This window comes from Aythya ferina (assembly GCF_964211825.1).
Source record: "Aythya ferina genome assembly, chromosome: 21".
NCBI lineage: Eukaryota > Metazoa > Chordata > Aves > Anseriformes > Anatidae > Aythya > Aythya ferina.
Genome location: NC_140319.1, coordinates 4867737 through 4889311, shown reverse-complemented (window position 1 = coordinate 4889311; position 21575 = coordinate 4867737). Strand labels below are relative to the sequence as shown.

The following is a 21575-nucleotide window of genomic DNA, read 5'->3' as shown; positions in this document are numbered from 1 at the left end:
GCCCCCGGGGGGCTCCTCGGGCTGTGGGGGCGGCTGGCAGCGCCCGACCCCACCCCAAAACCCGCAGCAACACCGGGCCGCTGCCCCCCAGCGCTGGGGGCACCCAAATCTGCCCCAAGAGGGCAGTGGGGTGTTGTTTCCTTCCCCCCCCCAGTATAACACCCATATCACTACTCAAATCGTGCTTCTGATAGCATTTAGGAAAAAAAAAACACACAAAACACCTTTATTAAGTTCTTCACTGAACAGAAAATATGTGCACGCTGTACATGTTTTAACAGGGGAACTGCAACAGGCTCGCCTCACCCGCTGCTAAGGTTGAGCTGCAATTTGTAACTCAATGCATTTCACTTCTAATGATGTATTTTAACACATTTCACTTCTAACAAAATGTTGGGAAAAAAAAAAAAAGTCATCCACGCGCAAACTTCACGCCCTGACCCAACCCTTCTTCCCTGCTGCAAGCATCGTCTTTGGAGGATTTTGTTCCGCAGCTCTGATCTCAGCTGCAGACAGTGAGCGAGCTTATCCTGCCGTACGAGTTCCTGTTTATAACACATATCTGCAGGCTCCTGGCATCAATAGTGGTGTACGATACGTGAAAATATCCCCTCTGGTTCCTTCCCATCTCCGAGGGCAGCAAGGAAGCCTTCTTGTCTCCTCCTCTGGGCCAAGGCAGCTAGGGACTTGAATGTCTTTGGCTCATAGATAGCCAGATCAGCAAGCATTTTCCTGTTCAGCTCCACCTGGGACTAAATGCAAGAATTGTTGGTTAAGTACTCTAATTTTTAGGAACAATAATCCAATGACTAGTTAAGGTTTTAAGGCAAATTAATATTTTTTTTTCCTGTATTGTAGAATTTTTGCACGACTAGGGAACTGTCAGACATGCCCATTAATTCACGGACATATTAAGCTACCATGTACAATTTGTTTACTGTGTTTCTCAAAGTGTTTCCCATGCAAACAATCTCTTATATTCTAAGCAGGAGGTATTATATAAAAGTTTGTTTCTTTTGGATCTTTTAACAGAGTACCTTACAAAAATATCTTGCTCTGAGACAAGAAACAAAGGTATAGGCATCTCAAAAGAAAAATGAGTTAGCTTTTAGGCAGTACTTAATTCTCTTGTTTACAACATGAGAAGATTAAGCAAAAGATTGAGAGTATAAATACCAGAAACTATTACTTTACAGTAAGCATGTAAGAAAACCTATACGGTTATTTGAAACATAGGTTAAATGTTTTTGAAATATGCTATAAATGTATACATAGTTCCACTCGAAGAAGCAGAAACGCTACCTGTTTGTTATGATTATGGCCAAGAAAAACAAGTTTTAATTTTACAATTACAGTATCAACAAATTAAGACCAATTCTCCAGCATGTTTAACAACAAAGGACTGCGACACCAAATGTCTGCATTGTCTACGTTCACTGAAACACAAAGCTAGTAAGCAAAAAAAGTAGATTTCTTAGGCTTGCTTTTGCAAATCCAAGTTCTGTACTTTCACACATACTGAGTGAAGCAGAGGCAGCTCTCACTTAACACCTGCAGTAGCAGCAAATGTAAAAGCATTTTGCAAGCCTTGTTCTTAAGATGAGCAGTAAAAATTTTGGGGACAAAGGCTGGTGAGAAGCAGTATCCACCACAATAAAAGGGGGTTATGCATTTAAGGAAGAGAAACAGGGTTAGGGCAGAATTTAGTTCCTGAATTGAGTAAAAACTCCTTTCATAAGCAGAACTTTCATTGCTAGAACTAGGAAGCAGGACAATGTTGGCAGAAGCTCAGTCTAACAGAAGTCTTTTACCATGCTCTATGCCAGCACTGCCTGCTCAGGTTCCAATCCTTAATGGTTTTAATTCACCATTATTCTTCATCTTAATGGTTCTAATTCACCATTATTCTTCAAAGAGCAGCAGTCGGAGGCTGCGTGTTCAGTTCCTTGCAGTTCTTCTCTTACATGGCAACCAGCAACCCGTTGATATACTTTGTCAGACTACATCTGCTTCACATTTTCAGAGTTTAAACAAATGAATTTACCTGATGCCACAAAAGACCACTATCAGACATTTTTTCCAACCTGTTGAAAAGTTGAATCAAAGCAATTATTCAAGCACCACCCTTACCTTAAGCAGATTGCTTATGAAAGCTGGGTATTTCAAACCATGTTCAAGAGAAGCTGCTTCAATCCTAGTGATCCAGAGCTGAAAGAGTAAAAATTCATATCTTAGATGATAAAATATTTAGAAGTAAACATTCTGTCATACTGATCTGCTCACACTTAGTAAATACAACAGATTCAGACCTACAGTTTTCTCAGTGCTAGACACACCTCTATGTACTTCAGCATGTGATCATTTTCAGACCGCAGGGAGACCTTAAATTCACAGCATTTTTTACCAGCTAGTAAAACATTTTCAGAGAGCCCCCCAGCAAGGAAAACAGACACATCAGCTCTGCTCTTTTCCCATTTTACTGTTGACATCTAACATGTTGCTCTTTACCGCTCTCAGCAGCCTCTTCTTCTCTTTTCTGGCCTTTGTAGACTTCACAAAAGCTCTCCGAACACTTCGTACAGCCAACTTATAGCAGCGGTTCTTCCTTCCACGAAAATGCTGAAGTAAAAACAAGATGTTCTTGTTCAGTTATCTTTGAAGCTGTTAAACTCTTCAGTAATGCTAATATATCCTCGTTTGCACTTCAAAACCCTTCATAACAAAGTTCACTAAATACTTCACAAACATCAGCTAAGTCTGCAGTCAGCACATAATGAAAATTTTCTTGTTTTACAGCATGGGAAACTCAAAGCTGAGAAGTTGGAACAGGCTGAAACCTTTCAGTCCAGCAGGAGGGAGACAAACCAGGCCTCACTTTAGGCCATGATTCCAGGAGGAAGGCAACCAGCAAAACCATCTTTCAGTGCTTTTTATCAACCCCAAAACTCCTCATTCCTGAGCTCAGTTTTGTCTGTACAACCACAGGGATGGGACAGGACCCTCTGATATGTTTAAAACACTGCAGCTGCCCAAACAGAAAGCATTACGGAAGAGGTTTATTGGAGCTGCTACCATTAACACCACATGTTATCCATCATAACAGAAGGCAGACAGTGCTGTACACAGAGGTCACTGGTACTGCTGCTGTGGGCAGCCTGGCCACAGGACAGAGATACTCCCACTTAATTCACCATCTTCCACCTCAATTCTGCAGCAAGACAGACCTCCCAGCAGCATGCTGTCAGCCTGCCCTTGAAAAAGGCCCTGCCCCAGCCTAGGTTGCCACCTCTGCTCAGAACACGTCGCCAAGCAGCGTGCACGAGATGTGCTCGGAATGCTGCCAGGGGAAATCGTTATTCCTTCACCCCATTAAAACCAAACAAAAAAAAACACAAAACCACCCCTCAGCTCCTGCCCTTCGCCCCCACCGCTGCTCCGTCTCACGGCAGGGACCCCGAGCTCGCTTTAGCGAAGCACAAAGGCGAAGGGGAACGGCTGAATTCCCATCACCCGACTCCCCCAAATCCAGGAGAGCCTCGGGGCAGCGGGGCACAGCCCGGCACTCACCCGGGCATACTTCAGCACCTCCTGCACCCTCCAGAAGCGGTCGCTGAGGCGGCTGCGGAGCCAGCGAGGCGCGCTCAGCAGCACCATGTCCGCCGCCGGGGGCACGGCCCTGCCGCCCCGCTCCGCCTCCCGGGGCGGGCACAAAGCGGCCAAGGGGCGGCCCCCGCCATTACGCCAGCTCCCGGCTTCGCTAGGCCGCAGCAGGCCGCGCCGGGCCCGGCCTCGCTTCGTAATCAACCTTAAATGATCAAAACCAAAAGCCTTCCCTCGTGTTCATTGAGTTCTGCGTTTGTATTGTTAGGCTGTCTGTATCTGCCTGTAGCAATACGCCCAGTGTTTTTACGTGAGGGACTGAATGGCTTATGATAGCTGCTAATGTTTCTGGTTTCTTAATGTTTCTTCTAATGCCTTTAACATTAGAAGCATAGAATCACTAAGGTTGGAAAAGCCCTCCAAGATCATCTGGTCCAACCGTCCCCTTGCCACCACTATCACCCCACTAAACCATGTCCCCAAGCACCACATCCAACCTCTCCTTGAACACCCCAAGGGACAGGGACCCCCCCACCTTCGTGGGCAACCCATCCCAACGCCTGACTGCTCTTTCTGAGAAGAAATGTCTCCTCATTTCCAGCCTAAACCTACCCTTGCACAACTTCAGGCCATTCCCTCTAGTCCTGTCAATAGTTATCTGTAAGAAGAAGCTGATCCCCAGCTCTTCACAACCTCCTTTTATCAAACTCCTTTCAGAAATGCTGGCATTGTTCCATTTAACAGTAAAAATCTACAGGTTTGCTGCCTTCACCAGCAGTGCTAAAGCAATGTGAAAAGTCTTCATTCTGTTTTCAGTGACAGGAAGAATTCAGTACCGGGCAGCATGTCTTAATCTCTTCCTGTGCTTAAAAGATGTTGAGAAGTAAAATGAGAAGTTATGACCCGTGAAAAACCACAAGATGGGGCTGTTGTTATAGACAGTGAAAAAGTTACTCCTTAGCAGCAAGAGTCTCTACCATTAGAGAAGATAACTAATGAATTTGGTCATCATTAATCACACCACTTTCAGCATCTCAAAGTAACGATGCTCCTGTTAGAAGCTGCTCCATAACTGATGCCATCATCAAGACATCCTTCCCATTTACGGGAAGGTGCTTGTTAGTGATGTGGAAATTTTACAGAATTAGAGGCTTAGGGAATCTTTTTTTTATTAACACTGGGGCTTGTTTGATTCAAAGTCAGCTTGGTTATTAGAAGAGTCATTAGAATATTTTTTTTCCCCCAAAGGAAAATCAATATAAAGAACAAAAGATTCAGACCTCCCACAGTTTAAAATGCGTTTTCATTATAGCAAAAATAATTTGGGAAGTTTCACTTGATTTAGTGAAGCTCTTTATAATTTGTGGCAGTTTTTAGACTACTTAAACAGCTTTTTGTTTGTTTGTTTTGTTTGTTTTTACCACATCACTGCACCCTTGCTGACAGACAGTAAAAACCCTTTTATTTATGAAGGAATAAAAAAAATGGCACAAGAAAAATTACTGTGGCAATGGGGTGTAGCTTGTTAGAGCAGCCATTTACTCAAGCTCCTCTGGTGCTCCTCTGCTGCTTGCTGGCAGTTTCTGTCTCATTCACCTGCTCTGCAGGGAGCTCCACATGGTCCCCAAATGCAAAGGAAATTCAGTCCACAGGTGATCCTCCTGCCTCTGCTAGGAAAGCAATTCCCCATGGGGAAAAACCTACAGAATGGCAAGCTGCGCAGGGCTGCCAAACCTGCTCTTTGTGGGGCTGCAGTGCTCTGTGCAACCCCAGCACAACACAGCAGAAGTGATCTGGGGGTAGAATTTGAGTTGCCTGGCACTGAGTTTGCTGTCTTTCAATGGCTTGAGCCTGAATTTGTATTTCCTATAATATTTGTTGTTGTTCTTGTTTTTCCCTTAGTGTGTTTCTTGACCTTTCTCCAGTTAGAGGGCATAACTCATTCTTGAAGAATATTATATATTTAAATCAGGGGCTGTTAGGCAGCCATTCACTATGCTGAGACTGTTCAGAAGCCTTGGTGCCATTTGTCATATTTATTACATCCAATGCCATCTGTTTTCCTGCACAGATTCAGGGCTTTATTAACACTGTGGCTGGCCTGTGCCATAACTGAAAGCAGGATGTATGCCACAGTTATTTCCCTCTGGACGTCTGGGTAGATCTGTGCAGACATTTCACATTTTGCAGCTTGAGAGAAGGCTACTGCCTTGCGTTCCCCCCTAGGAGCCATTCAGCCTGAGTGAGCAGTGAGGCAATGGGTGGAACAAGATGAAAATGGGCTTTTCATACAATGTGAGAGTTTTAAAGGTCGTTTCTCTCTGTATTTCTTTCATCTCGCTCACACACATGACTTCATTATTAGAAAGAGACAGGCTGGCTTGTAGTCTTTAAAAAATGTTGATGATTGATATTGACTCATGAGTCCAAAAAGACAGAACAGACACAGGATCTGTTCTCAGTCTTGCCACTGGCCTGCTAGGTGACAGAGCAAGCAACTTCCCCTCTCCGTGCCTCAATCTGCACATCTTTAAAAGAAAGAGTCACAATACTGCCCCTTGGCTAATGTACTTGAAAATGCACCGAGCAAAACTTGAGTATGCCCGCTAGGTATTATTCTGAGCCTGTGGCAGCACTCCTGCTCCAGATCGTTTGTCTCCCCAGACTTTAAATTATTCATCGCTACTGTGAGCCTTTTGAAGAATGTGAACATGAATTCTCTGTTTATGAAATGTCTTAGCTGTGCCCTACACCATATATGCTAAGCAGGTTTGCATCCTTTGTGCTTTGCCAGTCTGATTTAGAAATGCTTTCCTAGCACAGCTGGGAAATCATTTCAGGCTCCTTGCTCAATGAGAAGTTTGTCTAGCAGTTACTTAGAAGGTTTTCACAGTTTGTTCCCTTTCTCCCAGGAAAGTGGCTGTCCAAACAGAGGTGCTCCTGGGGTTTGCAGTTTTGTCAAAAAATAAAATAAAATAAATTGATCTGTCAACTGAAGTGCTTTTTGAAATCAATTTTAAATGTTTGGATTAGTTAGTGCACTTTTCAAAAATATTTCAGTGTTTGACATTCAAAAATGAAAAAGTAGAGGAACATTTTCAGGTTTGGGAGACAGTTTTCCATTGCTTTTTTGACTTACATTTCAGAACCATGGTAAATTGATTTATAATCAGCTTACACAGGTTATTTTCAAAGAGACTTTTCGGTTTGACAACCAAGGAAAAACATTATTCCATGCAGCACGCCATGGTACCCGAGCTGTTCTTTAGCACTCCAGTAAGGTGGGTCAACCAAGCACAAGAATACTCTTCCAGTGGAAGCACATAGGATTCCTCATGGCACTACTCCACCGAGAAATCCAGCTTATGGCAGGGCTCCTCCGGCCCCTCCTGCTCAGCTGAGTGCCCCCGGTTTCTCTCATCTCAGGTGAGGTAGCCCTGGTGGTCCAGGCTCCCCCTCATGGCTGGAGAGCAGCCAGTTTGGTGCCTGCTGCCCAAAGGGCAGGAATTGCTGCCTGCGTTTCCCCCTTATTTTCCCTACCCTGCTCCTTCCAATTCAGCTGAGTACAGTGCAGACAGTGCTGGCTTCAATCTAGTGCTACAAATTAATGTTTTCCCGTATTTCCCAGTATATTCCTTTAGAATGAAGCAGGCTGCAGGCTGATGGCAGTGCTGTCAGTCTGAGTCTATTTTTAACACATCCCCCCTCACCTGGCACATCAGCTTTTATTTTTCCTTCACTGTCAGAGAACTTAGCAGAAAGAATAAATAATAACAAACAAAGGAGATGAAATAAGGTTGATGTCACCTTCAGCGCCAGGGATAGAGGAAATAAAATGCCTTGAGGAAAGTCTAGCTAAAGGACATGAATGGCTAGAGAAAGCCCTGAGAGCAGGGCTTCCAGAGAGAGCATCTTTTTGGGAATTAGTACTGGCTAAAAATCTTGTGTGCAAAAAAACAACAATAACAACAACAACAAAAAAACCTTGTTTGTTCCCTGCCATATTTCAGGAAGAAATGATTCGTGCCACTTCATAAATAAACAGAATTATGTTGGAGAAACTGTCTCTCTCTTTCATTTTTCCCTTTCTAAAACATCTTGAAGAAGCTAGAATTTTGTGCAAATAGCAAACTTTTCACCATCTTTGCCAGAGTGTGGTCTGAAAAGACCTTTCACAGCTCCGAGCAGGCTGGGGAGTGGTCTGCAGCTCAGGTTCTGTCCAGGAGTCTGAGGAACCAGGTTTGTGCTGGTAGACGTTAACACCCTTGGTTCACAGATAATTATTTCTGCGACAAAGCCATTAATTTTAAGAATTGCAGAAGAGTCGCCTGGCTTTGCAACTCTCCTAGGCACTCATGCAGATCACTGCACTGTAATTAGATATTGATATATCTCCACCCACATCTCCACGTGCCTTCCAGCTCCCCGGTCTGGTTCCTCAGAGGTGGCAGACACCAGGCTGTCATGAGGGAAGACTTTGTACAACAGACATTGTAGGAACATTTGTGTTTCCATCAAATTAAGCAAACCTTGTGATTAACTCATCTGGCTTGGTTCTTAAAAGGAGACGGGGAGCTGGTGAAGGGACAGAAGAAGAGGAGACCTGTCTTGGCTTCCTGACCATAATCCAAGTTTCCCTTCCTGCACAGCCCTTTATGAGGGTGTTAGGGCCTTTGGGGCACCAGTAGGGCTTCATGGCCCTGATAAACCTCAGCTGAGGCTTCCACCCCACAGCCTCTGCCTGGAGGCCTTTTTAAGCTCAGCTCTCTTTCTGACTCCTGCTGTAGGTTTGTGCATCCCAGGGGTTAGCTCTGCTCCAGCCAGGTCTGCTCAGGGACTCTGTTATCACTCACAGGCTGGCTTCTGTGCTTTACTGGGCTTTGGGGTCTGTCAGTGGTAAGGACAGAACGAAGTGCCCTGCAGCTGTGAGCAATTTGTGCCCTAAGTAAGGATGCTGCACCTTACTTGTGATCTGCTCCCTGGCACAGACTAACTGGGGGAATTTTTATTGCCTTGATATTCATGAGGCAAATCTCCTGAGACCCTCCTGGATGCTAAAGAGGTTCTACAAGAAGAGCCCTAGCAAAACAAAGATGTGGTAAGTGTGAGCAGCTAATAAACTTAATAGCTAGGGGAATTGCATAACCAACGTGGAGGGCGTTTAAAATCTGCTAACCTGCTTCAAAAGGCTTCCTACTTGCTTGTATCACCCATTATACCTTTGAAATCAATATCTATCTTCCTCACACAGCTCTTCAATCTGTTCAATCTACTTGAGTCTTTAAGCCTCTATTTGTTTATTGATTGCATGTGCCAGACTACAAATGGTCTTGATGTCCTACCGCTTTCCATATGTGCTGCGTAAGTGGTGTGTGGCAGTCTCCCAGCTCAGGAAGAGAAAGTGCTTCCAGTACTGGTAGAACTGGGACTGGGAGGCTTCCTGACCATGCCTGCCCTGAGTACAACCACGGCAATCTGTGTGCCCTCATTACCTGCTGAATCTTCAGACCAGGTGCTTTTAAACCAGGTAATACCAAAATGGATACCAGAGCATCCTTTGGGCCCAGACCACCTTTCCCACAGCATTCAGCACAAAAATCTCTAAGGGAGACCAAGTCCTCAAAGAGAGGAGTACATCTATGTAGTGATTGGCACAACAGAGCTGAACTCTAATTAAAAGCAATGCCAGAAATTGGGAACATTTTAAAGCAGACATGTGATGAGAAGATCAAGCCTGGATAGCATATTTGTGTTGCCCCGTCACCTCCTGGTGGCATGGATTTGGTGGAGGCTGCTGAGCCATGGATTGTTTGGGATGCAGCTGCCTGGAATTCAGCCCCAGAGGGCCACCAGCACAAATTAATCATTTGTAGAGCTCTGCTAATGGGCCACCAGTAATTGCTTCATGAGCAGGGCTGGCCGAGCCCTCAGAGAACTTTGTTGTAGCTTTAGCTTTGCTGTGTATGCCGCTACAGCTGGCCAGTGAATAGGGAAGGCTGATAAACATACCAAAACACATCAAGGGCTGGGGCACAGGCACCAAAATGTGCAATTCTTAAAAGCATTTGATGAGGGGAAGCTAACACTCGTCTGCAACATAAAAACATTTTATATTTAGCCTGTGAACAGTTTCACAACCTTTTCCCAAGGCAGAATTTCTCTAAGTAGCACCAAATGAAAAACAGGACTCCTGGATTCCTGCCCTGTGCTGTGGATAAGCTGTGCCTTCTGGTAAGACCTATGAACCTCAATTTCCTCCTGGAAGAAAGTTTTCCTCCTCCTGCAGCACTGTGGTCGTGCCTAGGTGAATCTACCTAAAAGGCTCTGTAAATGGGGAGCTATTGATGGCTTTCTTAACTAATATTGACCAAATGAGGCAGGTAGAATAATCAATCATTGTGCCTTCAGCACAAACATATACCAGTCCGCTCCACAGACAATAGCGGTGGTGACTGCAGACAACAGAAGATTTGAGCTACGCGTTGATTATTATCAGTTAGCGTAAGACTTCAGAGAGAGAGCGAGCACATAGAAAACAAATCGCAGGCAGAATGATTTCAATTCCAAAAGGGCCATCTTGCCCTGGGAACGCACGGTTGGAGTGTGGTTCCTGGGTGCTGCGTGCTAAATCACTCGCGAGGCAGCTGGAAGCGATTGGCTGGCACAGAGCAGCTCCAGCAGCCACGCTGTAAACAGAGCAGCGCTGCGAGGCTCCGAGCCGCCTCCGAGGAAGACACTGCTCGCGGCTGAGTGCCTGTGACAACGGGAGAGCACTGAAACAACACGCTGCTCCATCTTTGCTCCCAGCTCCGCGTGCTGGGCGAAGACTCCAGTGAGGCGGCGGGGAAAGCGGCTCCTGCTCGTTACCATCCCGGGTCGCTTCGTTTGGGTGAGAGCTGGATGGGAATATTTGAGTGGGTACGGGGTGAGGAGCACGGGAAGGTGGCTTGCAGTCAAGGACCTGCCTGATGGTGTGCCGAAGCCTGATATTGCTCGCAAGCAACAGTGCTCAAAGTTGGAGGAGGAAGCTGAAGGTAGGTGCTCTCTGGGACTGAGCAGCCTACTGAAGCTGAGAGCAACTGCTGGGGACCTCTTGGGATCACGCTCCTAGGAAGGACAGCAGAAAAACAGGCGTGTTGTGGGCTCAAAGCCACAGCTGCTGCCAAACGTCCAGCAGACGCATCTTTGAAACAGAGGTCAGGACTGGCAAACAACCTGAAAGGAAAAACTTGCATTGGCCAGGTCCTGGGAGAGCAAGTGGCCAAAAGCCATCCCTTCCTTGCCCCGTTGTGTTCTTCATGTGCAGGAGAGGTAGGAAAAGCCTCAGCAAATTGCTTCCCAGTTTGGTGGCCAAAAGCAAATAAACCATTTTGGAAAAGTGTGTGTGGATTGATCAGCAACCTTCCTGGAGGATGTCTGACCAGGAGACCGAGGACTTTGGAGCAGAAAGCCTCTTAGACAAGTCTAAGATGATTCCCAGCCTCCCACCGTATGACATGGATGACCAGCTGCTCCCCAGGGAGCCCCGCAGCACCTGGTGCTGCTGGGCTTGGGCCCTGGCGATAGTCACCATGAACTTCCTAGTCTTCTTCATCAATCTTCTCCTGCTGCTTGTCATCTTCACAGTTGTCTTGCTCCCCACCATTGTGGTGGTTTACTTTGGCTTCCAATGCCACTCTCGGGTAAGTAAGCCTCGCTCCCTTTGGCTGCTAACAGCCACCCCTACGGCAGAACAACCCATGAGGGTTTTATTTTAGCCCGTGGGGAAGCAGTGGCTTTAAAAGCAAGGCTACAATCCTCATGTTTTGCCTCTGTTTTATACAGGGAGGAGTGTGCAGACTTTCATGTGTATAGATTGAGCTGAGAAAAATTGCTTTTTGGGGGTTCACGCAGACCTGCAGGCTCCTGGCTGTGCAGGGGAGCTCACTCTCCTGCCTGGTGCCCATGATGCAGCCACCATCAGGGCTGGCATACACGTTTGTATGGGATAGTAGAGGCTTTGTGGCTTCTGGGCTGCCTTCAAGCAGCTGGCTGGCACCCGTGCTTCCAGTGTCAGTGGGCTAGCACAAAAAGGCTCTTGTGGCAGAGAGAGGGAGGACACGGCATGAGCTACCTGTGATTGTCTGGGTCCTTGGGGGCAGAGGCAGCACAGGACCCCTGGGTCCTGCTCTTAGTGCAGTTGTTTGTGCAAAGTGGTCCCAGACCAAGAACCCCAGCATTTCGCAAGCCTGCACAAGATAAGAGTATTGTGGTGTAGATGTTTTACAGCAGAAGTAAAGCTTGACCCATCTGAATGCTAGCAGGAATTAGCTTGATTTTATTCGTCTTACCTCTCCCTTCTTCAGTATAGGGGGGAATGGAAGCTTGATTGGGTGAAAGAACCCTGTTAGGGTTTGCTACTTTCCATTTAAGTAAGCTCTGTACATGACTGTCCTATAGCAGTAATACTATATAGCAGTAATAAAGTGTGTCTGAACCTATAACCCCTCCGAAGCCAGCCTCGTGTTCAGGTGTTCCTGCAGCTCCTCACTTAGTCCAGCCTTTGTGTTTCCTTGCTTGGTAAGGGCTCCAGCTGTGGCTGCTGCCCTCTGAATTTCATTATTCCGAGAATACTTATGAATTTCCTCTTCTTAGTATATTTCCATAAATATGTTTGGAATCCTCTAAGTGGATGCGAAGAAGCAGTTTTCCTGTTTTCCTCGCTGGCAGTCACTGCTAGGCCAGCTCGGTCTGATTTCTCTTGCTGATTACCCAGTGTTAGAAGCACTCGCTTGCTTCCTGCCTTGGGGAGGGGGGAAAAAACAAACCCCAAAGTACCTTCTCCCAGGAGGGAGAATGGGATTAAAGGGTAAGATGCTCTTGGCCTCCCCAGTGCACAGAATCTGAACTAAAGGGAAGATATAAAACCTCAAACCGATGTATTTAGCTGAGAAATACTGAAGGGAGAAAGCTCTCCCCTTCCCTTTAATAAAAATCTGTGCATCCCATCTAATCAGCCAACTCCTCGGGACCTCTGAGCGGATCCTGGCGTGGGTGGTGATGTTTTTCAGCACATGGATCCCTTCCTGCAATGAGGGCACTGCGTCGTGTTCTTCAGCTGATGTCCAAGAACACAAGCTGTCAGCCCGCTGCTCCCCCATCTCAGCTCCCTGGCAGAGGGACTGGGCTTTGCTGCTTTCTGATGTCTCTGCTGGTCTGAGAGGTTTGGCTTTTGGTTTTCACAGCCCTGAAATAATGACGGCTCTGAGCTGCTGGTATGGAAAAGCCTCTCCTCATTCTGCAGACTAACAAACAGGGAGACATCTGTCATGGTAATTCCTCTGTCGAGCAGGGCAGACAAGTGCTGCTGATGCTAGTTGGAGTGAAACATGATTCATAGAGAAATCCCCTACCTCTGGGCCCAGCAATTCCCACTGTAGCTCTGCCACATGAAAAACATTCCTGTACGATGCAAGCAGGTGATCCCAACAGGGCCATGTGGGAGGCTCTGCAGGGCCTGCGGGCAGGAACAGTGGTTCAGAAAGGTCCTGACCTCTCTTACCTCTCCCGTGACCTGAAACTGCTCCTTGAAAGTCAGAAATGTGAACTTCAGATTGGTCTCAGAATGGGAAGGAGCATGAGGACTGCCTCTCGGTGCTGCCCACCCTCACCTCGGAAGACTCCGAGCTCTCCATTCTGCACACAGTGTTCTCCCTGATGGCTTTGGGCGTTGAGGAGAGGCAAAAAGCTTTTGAGTACAGCGGATGTGAAAGCAACTGCGCTGCTGTTAGCTGCGAGGGGTCTCTTAATGCACACTTGTCTTTTAAGGCGAGGTAGAGCAGGAGTACTGCAGGATGGCTCGACGAGGGCAGCCCTTTGTCTCTGGGCTGCTGCTGTTCTGTGTCTTCCTTGTAGCCGGAGGCTGATTTCTGCACTGCAGAGCCATTAGATGGATTATTTTTTGAGTGTGATTGTGTTTTTTTGTACTGGAAGAATAAAAAAAAAAAAAAGAGATTGGAGGAGGTGGGGGTAGCCCAGAGCAGTTGTTAATCCGGAAGCGAGTGGCTTGACTTGGTGCTCCTGCTGCCAGGATGGAAGGGGGGCTTTGAACCCATCAGCCAGGAGCAGCTTCTGTGCGGGGTGCTGTGCAGCAGCACAGGGTGCTCAGGGCATTCTGGCAGGTCTGGGAGATGCTGGGAGGCTGTAATGAGTACACTGTGCCCTAAAACAGAGCATAAAGCAGCCTTGGGAGCCCGGGGGGTGGGCTGTGGAGTGACCCACCTATCTGTAGCATTGAACGTTTCTGCTGCATTTTATTTACTTTGCTATAACTGCCAGCATGCTGTGCCACCCCTGGTGGTGTAGCTGCAGGAAGCCTCTTGATTTGGTTTGCAGCTATCAGCTGCTAAGCTGTGCTGTTAGGGATAACTTAATAAAGATTAACACTCGCTGCCTGAGGATCGGTGTGCGGTGCTCTCATCTCACAGAGCTGCTGGAGTAATTGAAAGCCTGGCTAAGCGTTGTCAGTCATGATGTACCCTGAGGATTTCTGAGCTCAGCTTGCAGAGAAGGATGAGGCCTGGCTCACTGGGAAAGCCCTAAAACCTGGGGGTACTTTGGTCACTGCTCCTGTCTGCCATGAGATCTGTGATCAACTTTCTTCCCTCTTCCTGCAGGTGCTGCACTCCACGGCCCGCTACTGCAAAACCGTCCTGGATGACAACAGCTCTTCTGCCCTCATCATCCTGGGCTTCGTCATCATGTCGCCTCTCATCGTGGTGGCCATGGCCACCTACTGCAGCCTGGCCAGGCGCCTCCGCCTCTTCATGTGCTTCCAGCCCTGGAGCAGGGCTGTGTACAAGGGGGTGAAATGGCGCTGGTACGAGGAGGGAGGTCTGTGTGGCTGTGCCAGGGGCTGGAACACCCAGGTCAAGGCCTGGGTATGAGTCTGCAGCACCTGAGGCCCTGGCCCACCCAGCTCGCCCTTCTCCCTGCCCTGTCCCTCCCCACCACCTCCCAAATTGCCCCCAGGCCTCTGCAGAGCGGTGCCCAGCTGTGAGAGGAAGGGAGAGGTGTTCGTGAGCCTACGAGGCTCCTACAGCTTTGTTTGTAACCCTCTGTCTATAACCAGGTGAAGGATGCTGTAAGGGAGAGACAAGCAATGCAAGACCTTGATGGTAAAGCCGATATTCAGAAAAATGAGGACCCCTGCCAGTGCCTCTTGTGCTCAGAGCAGCGCGGTGTCCAGCCCTCACAGCACAGGTCCCAGTATCCATCTACACATGTAGTGAGAGCAGCTGTGGACTCTGTTCCACGCCTCAGAGGTCTCCCTGTGTCCAGCAGCACTTGGGGAAGCATCCAGCCCTGTGGAAGCAGCTGTGGTTTCCCCCAGTGTTGGGCTGCCTGTGTTTCAAACCTCTTGCAAGGTGTCTGCAGGTTGCTGCCTCTGTGGTGGCTGGTATCCACAGCTTTCTGACACACCATGAGCTCTTCCCCCACTTACCTGACCCTCCTCCCCACAGTCTGTGGCAGTGCTGTGCTCGTTTTGCTGTTCCTGAGCCAGCTCGCTGGGGTGGCTGCAGATGTTCGTGCCGATCTTTGGGTCTTTCCCCTTTTCCAGCTGCTGAGCTGAAGCACGCTTGTCTGGTGGCGGCTACCAACCTGCAAACAGCTCCTTGCCCTTTGTCATGCTCAGGTTGTTTGGTTCAGGGCAGTGTTAGGGCTCCTGCCAGGACAAGCTGGAGACCCCCAGTGACTACAGGGGGGTCTTCCACCCCTAGGCATGCTGTGCTGCTCTCCTTAAACCATGGTGGGTCTCTGGGGTCTCTGGTTCAGTCAGTGGGGCCTTGTGCTGCTGACCTCTGCGAGCTGTCCCCTCTCCCTGCTGCTGTTCCTCTGCCTGCCAGCTCTTGCCAGCGCTATGTGTGAATAAAGATCGTGCCAAATCTCCACCGAGGGAGTTTCTGTTCTGTCTCGAAGCTGTCTCAAAGCACAGGCTGCACCAGGACCGGCTGCCTGGGGCCTGTTATAGCAGGCAGGGCCAACAAGAGCACCAGTGTGAATCAACACATAACTTCTGCATTTGTTTCTGAGGATTGATTTATTTATCTTTTTAACTTTTTGTAAAGTGCAGAACTTTAGCTCTGTCCTCAATTGCACAACTTTGTGGTGGTAAACAGGCTGAGCTCGGGATCCTCAGGAACCTGCGTTCTATTAAAGCAGCCGGGGCAGCAGCACTACGGGGCTGCTTTGCTGGCTCTGTCCGCTCAGCTGAGTCATTCTGCCAGATTTCACTGCCACTTATCCCCTCCTGGCAGCTGCAGCAAGACAGAGTCTCAACAAACCACCTCCAGGATGCTCCAGGTGTGACAGGTTGGATAGAGTTTCATTTACAGATCGAGTTGTCACGTAATGCTGCTGTGACTGAGGAGCGGGCAAGGATGTTCCAGCCCAGCACCAGCGGTCAGAGGAATGCAGAGTCAGCATTCTCCTTCTTTTTCTGTTGTTTTAGGACTTTGCAGGGTGGGAATGCTGACTAAACTGCTTCATTTGTGTGTTTTTGTCAACCTCATCTAGAGCTGGAGTCGCATCTCGGTAGCACAGCAGGCCTCGGAAGGCAAGCTGTACCTCGAGGGTGTCCTGCCACGGGCAGACAGCGTGGTGATGTGCTGTAAGCAGTGCAGAAGCTCTGCTGTGAGACTGGATTGACCCTAAATGCCCTGCTGGGAGCACACAGACGCCCTTGATGCCCTTTGCCTTGGGGCAGCTGTGCCAGCAGATGCCAGGGGGAGGCTGCTGCACACCAGGGGCTTTGTTCTGGGATCACCCGGCCAGTGTGGGCTCAGAGCACAGCTCTGCCTGGCACCCTGCTGAAGGACAGTGGGGTTTTTCCCCCTTTTTTTCCCCGCTGCTGCTCTGATAAGTGGCTACAAGGTTCTTAAACAAGGCATTGCGCTCTCCTGCCCTGCCTTGCAGTGTGGTGCTTAAGCCATTCACTGTCCTTCGGCCAGCCTCTCCTCTTAGATGTAAGCATCAGCTTGAGAGCTCTTCCTCCTCGCCTGGAAGCATGACCCAGGCAGCCTGGCAGGACATTAAGAGCCCTTCAAGGCTAAGAAACCAGCCCAGAACGGCGTGCTGGAAACATTAGAAATGAACCAACATTTGCAGGAGTATTTCATTCCTGCAGCATGAATCCCCAGGATAAAAAATTGCCCAGAAAAAAAGCTGAAAGTGCAGCAGGTGTCAAGCAGTTAATTTACCTTGAGCCAAAGCTGGGTATCTTCTGAGTATGAATCACCTGGGATGGCTGCTTCATGCTGGATTTATGGAAGGTGTGATAGAACCGTGAGCAATCCTGCAAAGGTGGAGAGCAGGAAATAGGGGAACAGTGTGGGAAAGCATTAATAACCCAACCCAGGCTGAAACAGGGGGAATATTTCAGAGATGCTGCTGTGTGTCACCTGGTGATAGACAAGATGGTTCAGATGTGCTCCTCGCTGCCTTCGTCATCATCAGAGGAGCACTTGTAGAGGTGGGCAGGGGAAGGAGAACAGCAACTGGGCTCCAGGAGCCCACCCATGCTGCAACAAAGCTTGTGTCCCCCGGGTTTTGGGGTTCAAATTCCTGCTTGTGACACAAGCTCAGCAATGCTGAGGCTGCTGAAACGTCCTGTGTAGGAGGAATCTGGGCGTCTTTGACTTGGATCCCCCTCCTGGATGTGCTTGGACGGGATCCCAAGCCCCTGCTGTTGTGGCAATGGGTGGGTCATTTTTAGGGGAGGCGCTTGTGGAGTGCACTGGGGGAAGCAGGAAAACTGCAAAATCACAGCTTGATAGCTAACAGAGGGGCTGGAAAGTTTTTAGAAAAATAGAAACCATTGTAGTAAGTGGTCTTGTTCTTCACAAACACGTAATGACACCCCAAGGGTGTTCACTGGCTGCTGCCATCAGCTTTCTGTTCTGGGTTAGTGGCAGGATGAGTGCCGAGGGACAGCAGAGGAGGGAAATCCTCATTCACAGAAGCTTCCTCCTGGCCGGGAGGTGTTGCTGCAGCTTGGTGGTGCTGAGCAGGTCCCCTCACCCCTCTGCTTCCACATCCTGGGCCTCAGCATCACTGTGCATGAATGTTTATGGAAGCCTTATGTTTAGGGTGCATATGGATTTAATGTGACAAATGAATGCTAACAGGTTTCCACAAGTGGCAGGAGGAAGAGCTTGTCTCACCCCACACAGGTCCTTAATTCCCATTCTGGACCTTCTCCGCATGGAGTGTAAGAGCCAGGGATGAATAAGCCTCAGGCACTCCTGAAATAAAGAACAAATTCCTCTCGTGCAAGCACGTGTCTGGCCCAGCACCACAGAAATCATCAGAGATGCTTCGGATTTGAGTAAAGGAGAGCAGACTTCAGCTCAAAGGAATGCCGAGCTCATGCAGATTGCAGGGAAACGTAGGCCGGTGGGTGGGAAGCTGGGCCTGAAGGAATGGCTGAAGGAAGGAACGGCTCCCGAATTTGCCGGCTGAGGCCGGCCAAGAACCTGGCTGAGATGCTGAAGCCAGAGGGCTCCTGGTCCCCTGATGCCTTCAGTTCCTGGAGCCCTCAGCTGGGGGCAGTGCAAGTACAAACTGCTCGTCCAGCCGGACAGACGGCAGGACGATCAGGACTGAAATCGGAGGATTTTTTTTTTGGACAGGGGCGATGTGGTGTTGGGCGGGAGGAGGCCATGCCAGGGCTGCTCGGGCAGAGCCTGGGAGTGAGTGCACTTAGGGCTGTGGCCACAGAGGGAAGAGGCTGGGGCTCTGCCTTTCCTCCTGGTGGTTCCTCAGCCACCCAAGGAAAGCGAATCCCGTGGGAATGGCCAGCACCGGCTCCCGGAGGGGCTCAGCAGCTTCCAAGCAGGGTTCCTGGTCCCTTGCCACGAGCCCTTAGCCGCTGCTCTCAGCATCGTCTCCGGCGGATGCGTGCTCCAAGTGCTTCGTTTTTGCTGCGTGACTCCGTAGGCTCACTTGGCAGGGCCCCACGTGGTAACAGGACTCCTCCGACACATGTGCTGGACAGCTTGGCCTGCACTCCCTCTGTTTGCCTTGCTAACTGCTCGGCGGTAACCCGAGCGTCTTCGGGGAGACGGCCATTGTCCTCCCACACCTCCCTCTCTCTCGCCGAGCTAACCGCTCACCGGCGATCGTTTCCAGCTCTGATCGTTTCCAGCTCTGCTGGGAGACGTGGTTGGAATGACTGGGAATGATTAAAAAACAAATAACCAGCGGGGGCCTAATAGGGGCTCCTGCACCCCGTGAGCTGATCCCACTGGTGCCAGCGATGCAGCACGGGGCAGCCCTGTCCTGAGCAGTCCCCTGGGGCTCCGTGGGAGCTGCTGTGCGGGTGAGAGGGCTGAGGGTGAGCAGGAAAGCAGCAATTTAACCCATGTGCCTTGATACTGGTGTCCCCCACCATCAAACCAGTCCCTCACAGCGACAGCAGCCACCCCAGGAGGCTGCGAGTGGCAGGAGGGAGCAGGGAAGCTGCGTGTGCTTGGTGTGTTGCTGCTGGGCACGCACAGTGCCGCTAAAATATAAGCACTGCTCTGAGGCCATCTGGCAGGCACGCACTGCCAAAGGGCTCTTTGTGCAAGAGCTGCGGAAGAATAGGGAAATAAATAAATTATATAGCTCCCAAAATCAATACTAACGCGGGATGGCTGGGAGGGTCGATGGTGCAGGCGCTGCGAGCTGCTTCCCAGCCCTCTTTGAGGCCGAGACTGCAATTTAGAAAAACCTTATCAATCATCACAGTCCTTCTCTGCTCATGGGAAAAAAAAAAAATGAAAAAGAAAAAGAAGCAGAGAAAAGTGCTTGTGTCAGGGCCAGAAAGCGAGATCTCACTTCACAGCCGGCAGCCCTGTCGAAGGGAAGTGCCTGGGCATCACTACCACAATATTTCTGAAAAGCAAAGCGTTGCTTTGGGGAATTAGAGCCAGCCAATATTGCCCCAAGTACCTCGGCTGCTTCCCTCTTGAGGAATCGTGTTAACAGCCCAGCTCCCAAAGTCTGGCCAAGCTGGGGAGCAAGGGGATTACGCACAGACCATGACAAATACGAAGCACACGGGACAGCTGGGTAAGGTCAGCGCCTTTATTCCCTTCTGCCCACCCGTTTTGTCCTTCCCCCAGCTCAGAGACAACGCGGGCTTGTTCTGCCCTCCAGGCAGTGCCAGTGGGAAGCTTTGGGACGGGATCCTGCAGGATAAACCCAGCTGGAGCAGCCCGTAGATAATTTGGGTTTGCCACAACGGGGGTGCAGGGAGGGCTCAGGGGTTTAATGGTGCTTTATGTCCAGACCGAGAGCCCCCGGAGTCATTGAATGGGTGGAAGGGGCACCGAGCATGCTGCCTGGTTTCAGTCCAAGCTCAGCATCACAATCCCAGCCACGCAACTGAGTTCCGACCCTAAAATGTTTGCTTAGGATGTTCCCCGTGTTCAGCAGGACTGAGAGCTACCGAGGGAAGCTCCAGCCCTTGAAGAGCATCCTGGCTTGGAGCTGCTTCACCAGCAGGCAGGTATTTTGGGAGCTGTACGGAGTGCCCAGGCAGGCAGCACTCATTTCACAACGGGGCTGGCTCTGTACCTCTGTGGCAGTAGGGAGGTGGTGCTGAGCAGCATGGTTATTCCTCCTCCTCACCTGAAAGCAGGGCTCTGCCCCAGCCCTTCAGCCAGCGGGGTTAATAACCCCAGAAAGCCCTAAAATTGCTCTTTTGTCATCGCTTTCTCATCTGCCTGGCACCACGCAGGAGGCTGCTGAGGTACGTTAGAGCCTTTGGGGAGTGTTGCAATCCCAACAACATGTTCCTGGCTGCTCTGCTGGCTGCGCAGGCTGGCAGCCGGGGGGGTTCTCGGTGCCAAGTGACAGGCACAGCTCCCCCGCCCGCACCTCCCCGGCTCTCTCCTGGGGCTGTAAAGGCGTGGGAACCTGCCCAGGGACAGGGCTTGGAGATAACAGGGAAATTACAAGGAGACAGAGCTGGCCCAGCTTGCGAGCTGGCTCCCAGTCCCACGTCTGCAACAGAAAACACGGGAACTGGGTTGGCTGCAGCGGGTGGCCCTGTGCGAGCCGTCAGGGCTGGGAGGGGATGTTCAGAGCTGCCCAGCACACCCCCAAGGACACGAGGCTGTGAGCAGGATGCTCCGAAGGCTCTTGGGGATGCCTCAAGGGCACAGGCTGGCAGGGATCCCTCTTGAATACTGGGAAAAGTGGCTTTTTGTGGCAGGCGTTTTGGGAGGAAGGGGAAACAGGGCTGTCCTTTTCCTTTCCTATACTTGCCAGGCCCTGGAGCCTGGGGCTTTGACCAGCTCTGGGGCACGAGTTGTCTCAGAGGGGAGCTGAGGAGCCACGCTCAGCCCATGTAGGTGCTGGGGATTGCTTTGACATCCCATTTCGGGGTCTATTTGACGAGATGGGATATCTCAGCGCGAGGCACAGTGCTCTGCTGGCACAGCGGTGGGCTCAGCCCCGTAAAAGTGGAGCAAACCATGCCGGGAAGCAGCACTGCCCTGAGCCAGGAGCCCCTGGCGTGCTTCGCCCCCTGAGGCTGGGCGGGCAGCCCTCCGAGCTCCACGGCAGACAGGATGTGCAGGGCTGGACCTGGCTCTCAATGGTTTGCGCAAAACACGGGGAGAGATAAGAAGCAAATTAAAAAAAAATAATAATAAAAAATGAAAAGCAGGCTTGGCTGCAGGAAAAGGTAGTGCTGTCGTGCTGTCTGGTTCGCTTCTCTGCCTCCTCTGCCTGCACCGGTTTCGGCTGTGCCTGCCTTCATTGTTTCCCGAGCATGTGGTGGAGAGCGAAGGAAACCAAGCCCTAGCCCCCAACCAGATGATGAGGAATAAAAATAGCAGCCAGGGGAGCAGACTTCCTCCCAGACACAAACCTCTTGCTGCTGAAAGCCACGGCATCTGCTTTGTTCCTGCCGTGTCCTCCCGACTCCTCCAGCAGCCTCCCCTCGT

General features: G+C 49.9%; 3 protein-coding genes across 3 annotated transcripts in view; 1 reads left to right on the top strand and 2 right to left on the bottom strand.

Annotated features, from left to right (window-relative positions):
- LOC311422170 (C-signal-like) overlaps nucleotides 1–21575 on the bottom strand; it is a 147614-nt gene that overhangs the window by 25630 nt on the left and 100409 nt on the right. The window lies entirely within an intron of this gene.
- Nucleotides 210–3717, bottom strand: MRPL20 (mitochondrial ribosomal protein L20). The gene is made up of 4 exons (XM_084494954.1): nucleotides 3568–3717; nucleotides 2509–2619; nucleotides 2131–2208; nucleotides 210–752 (listed from the first exon to the last, which is right to left on the bottom strand). The coding sequence occupies exons 1-4, from the start codon at nucleotides 3652–3654 to the stop codon at nucleotides 579–581; spliced, it is 450 nt and encodes a 149-aa protein (XP_084351080.1). The 5' UTR covers nucleotides 3655–3717; the 3' UTR covers nucleotides 210–578.
- TMEM278 (transmembrane protein 278) lies at nucleotides 8394–15530 on the top strand. The gene is made up of 3 exons (XM_084494953.1): nucleotides 8394–8698; nucleotides 8852–11282; nucleotides 14256–15530. Exons 2-3 carry the CDS (start codon nucleotides 11013–11015, stop codon nucleotides 14523–14525), a joined length of 540 nt encoding a protein of 179 aa, XP_084351079.1. The 5' UTR covers nucleotides 8394–8698; nucleotides 8852–11012; the 3' UTR covers nucleotides 14526–15530.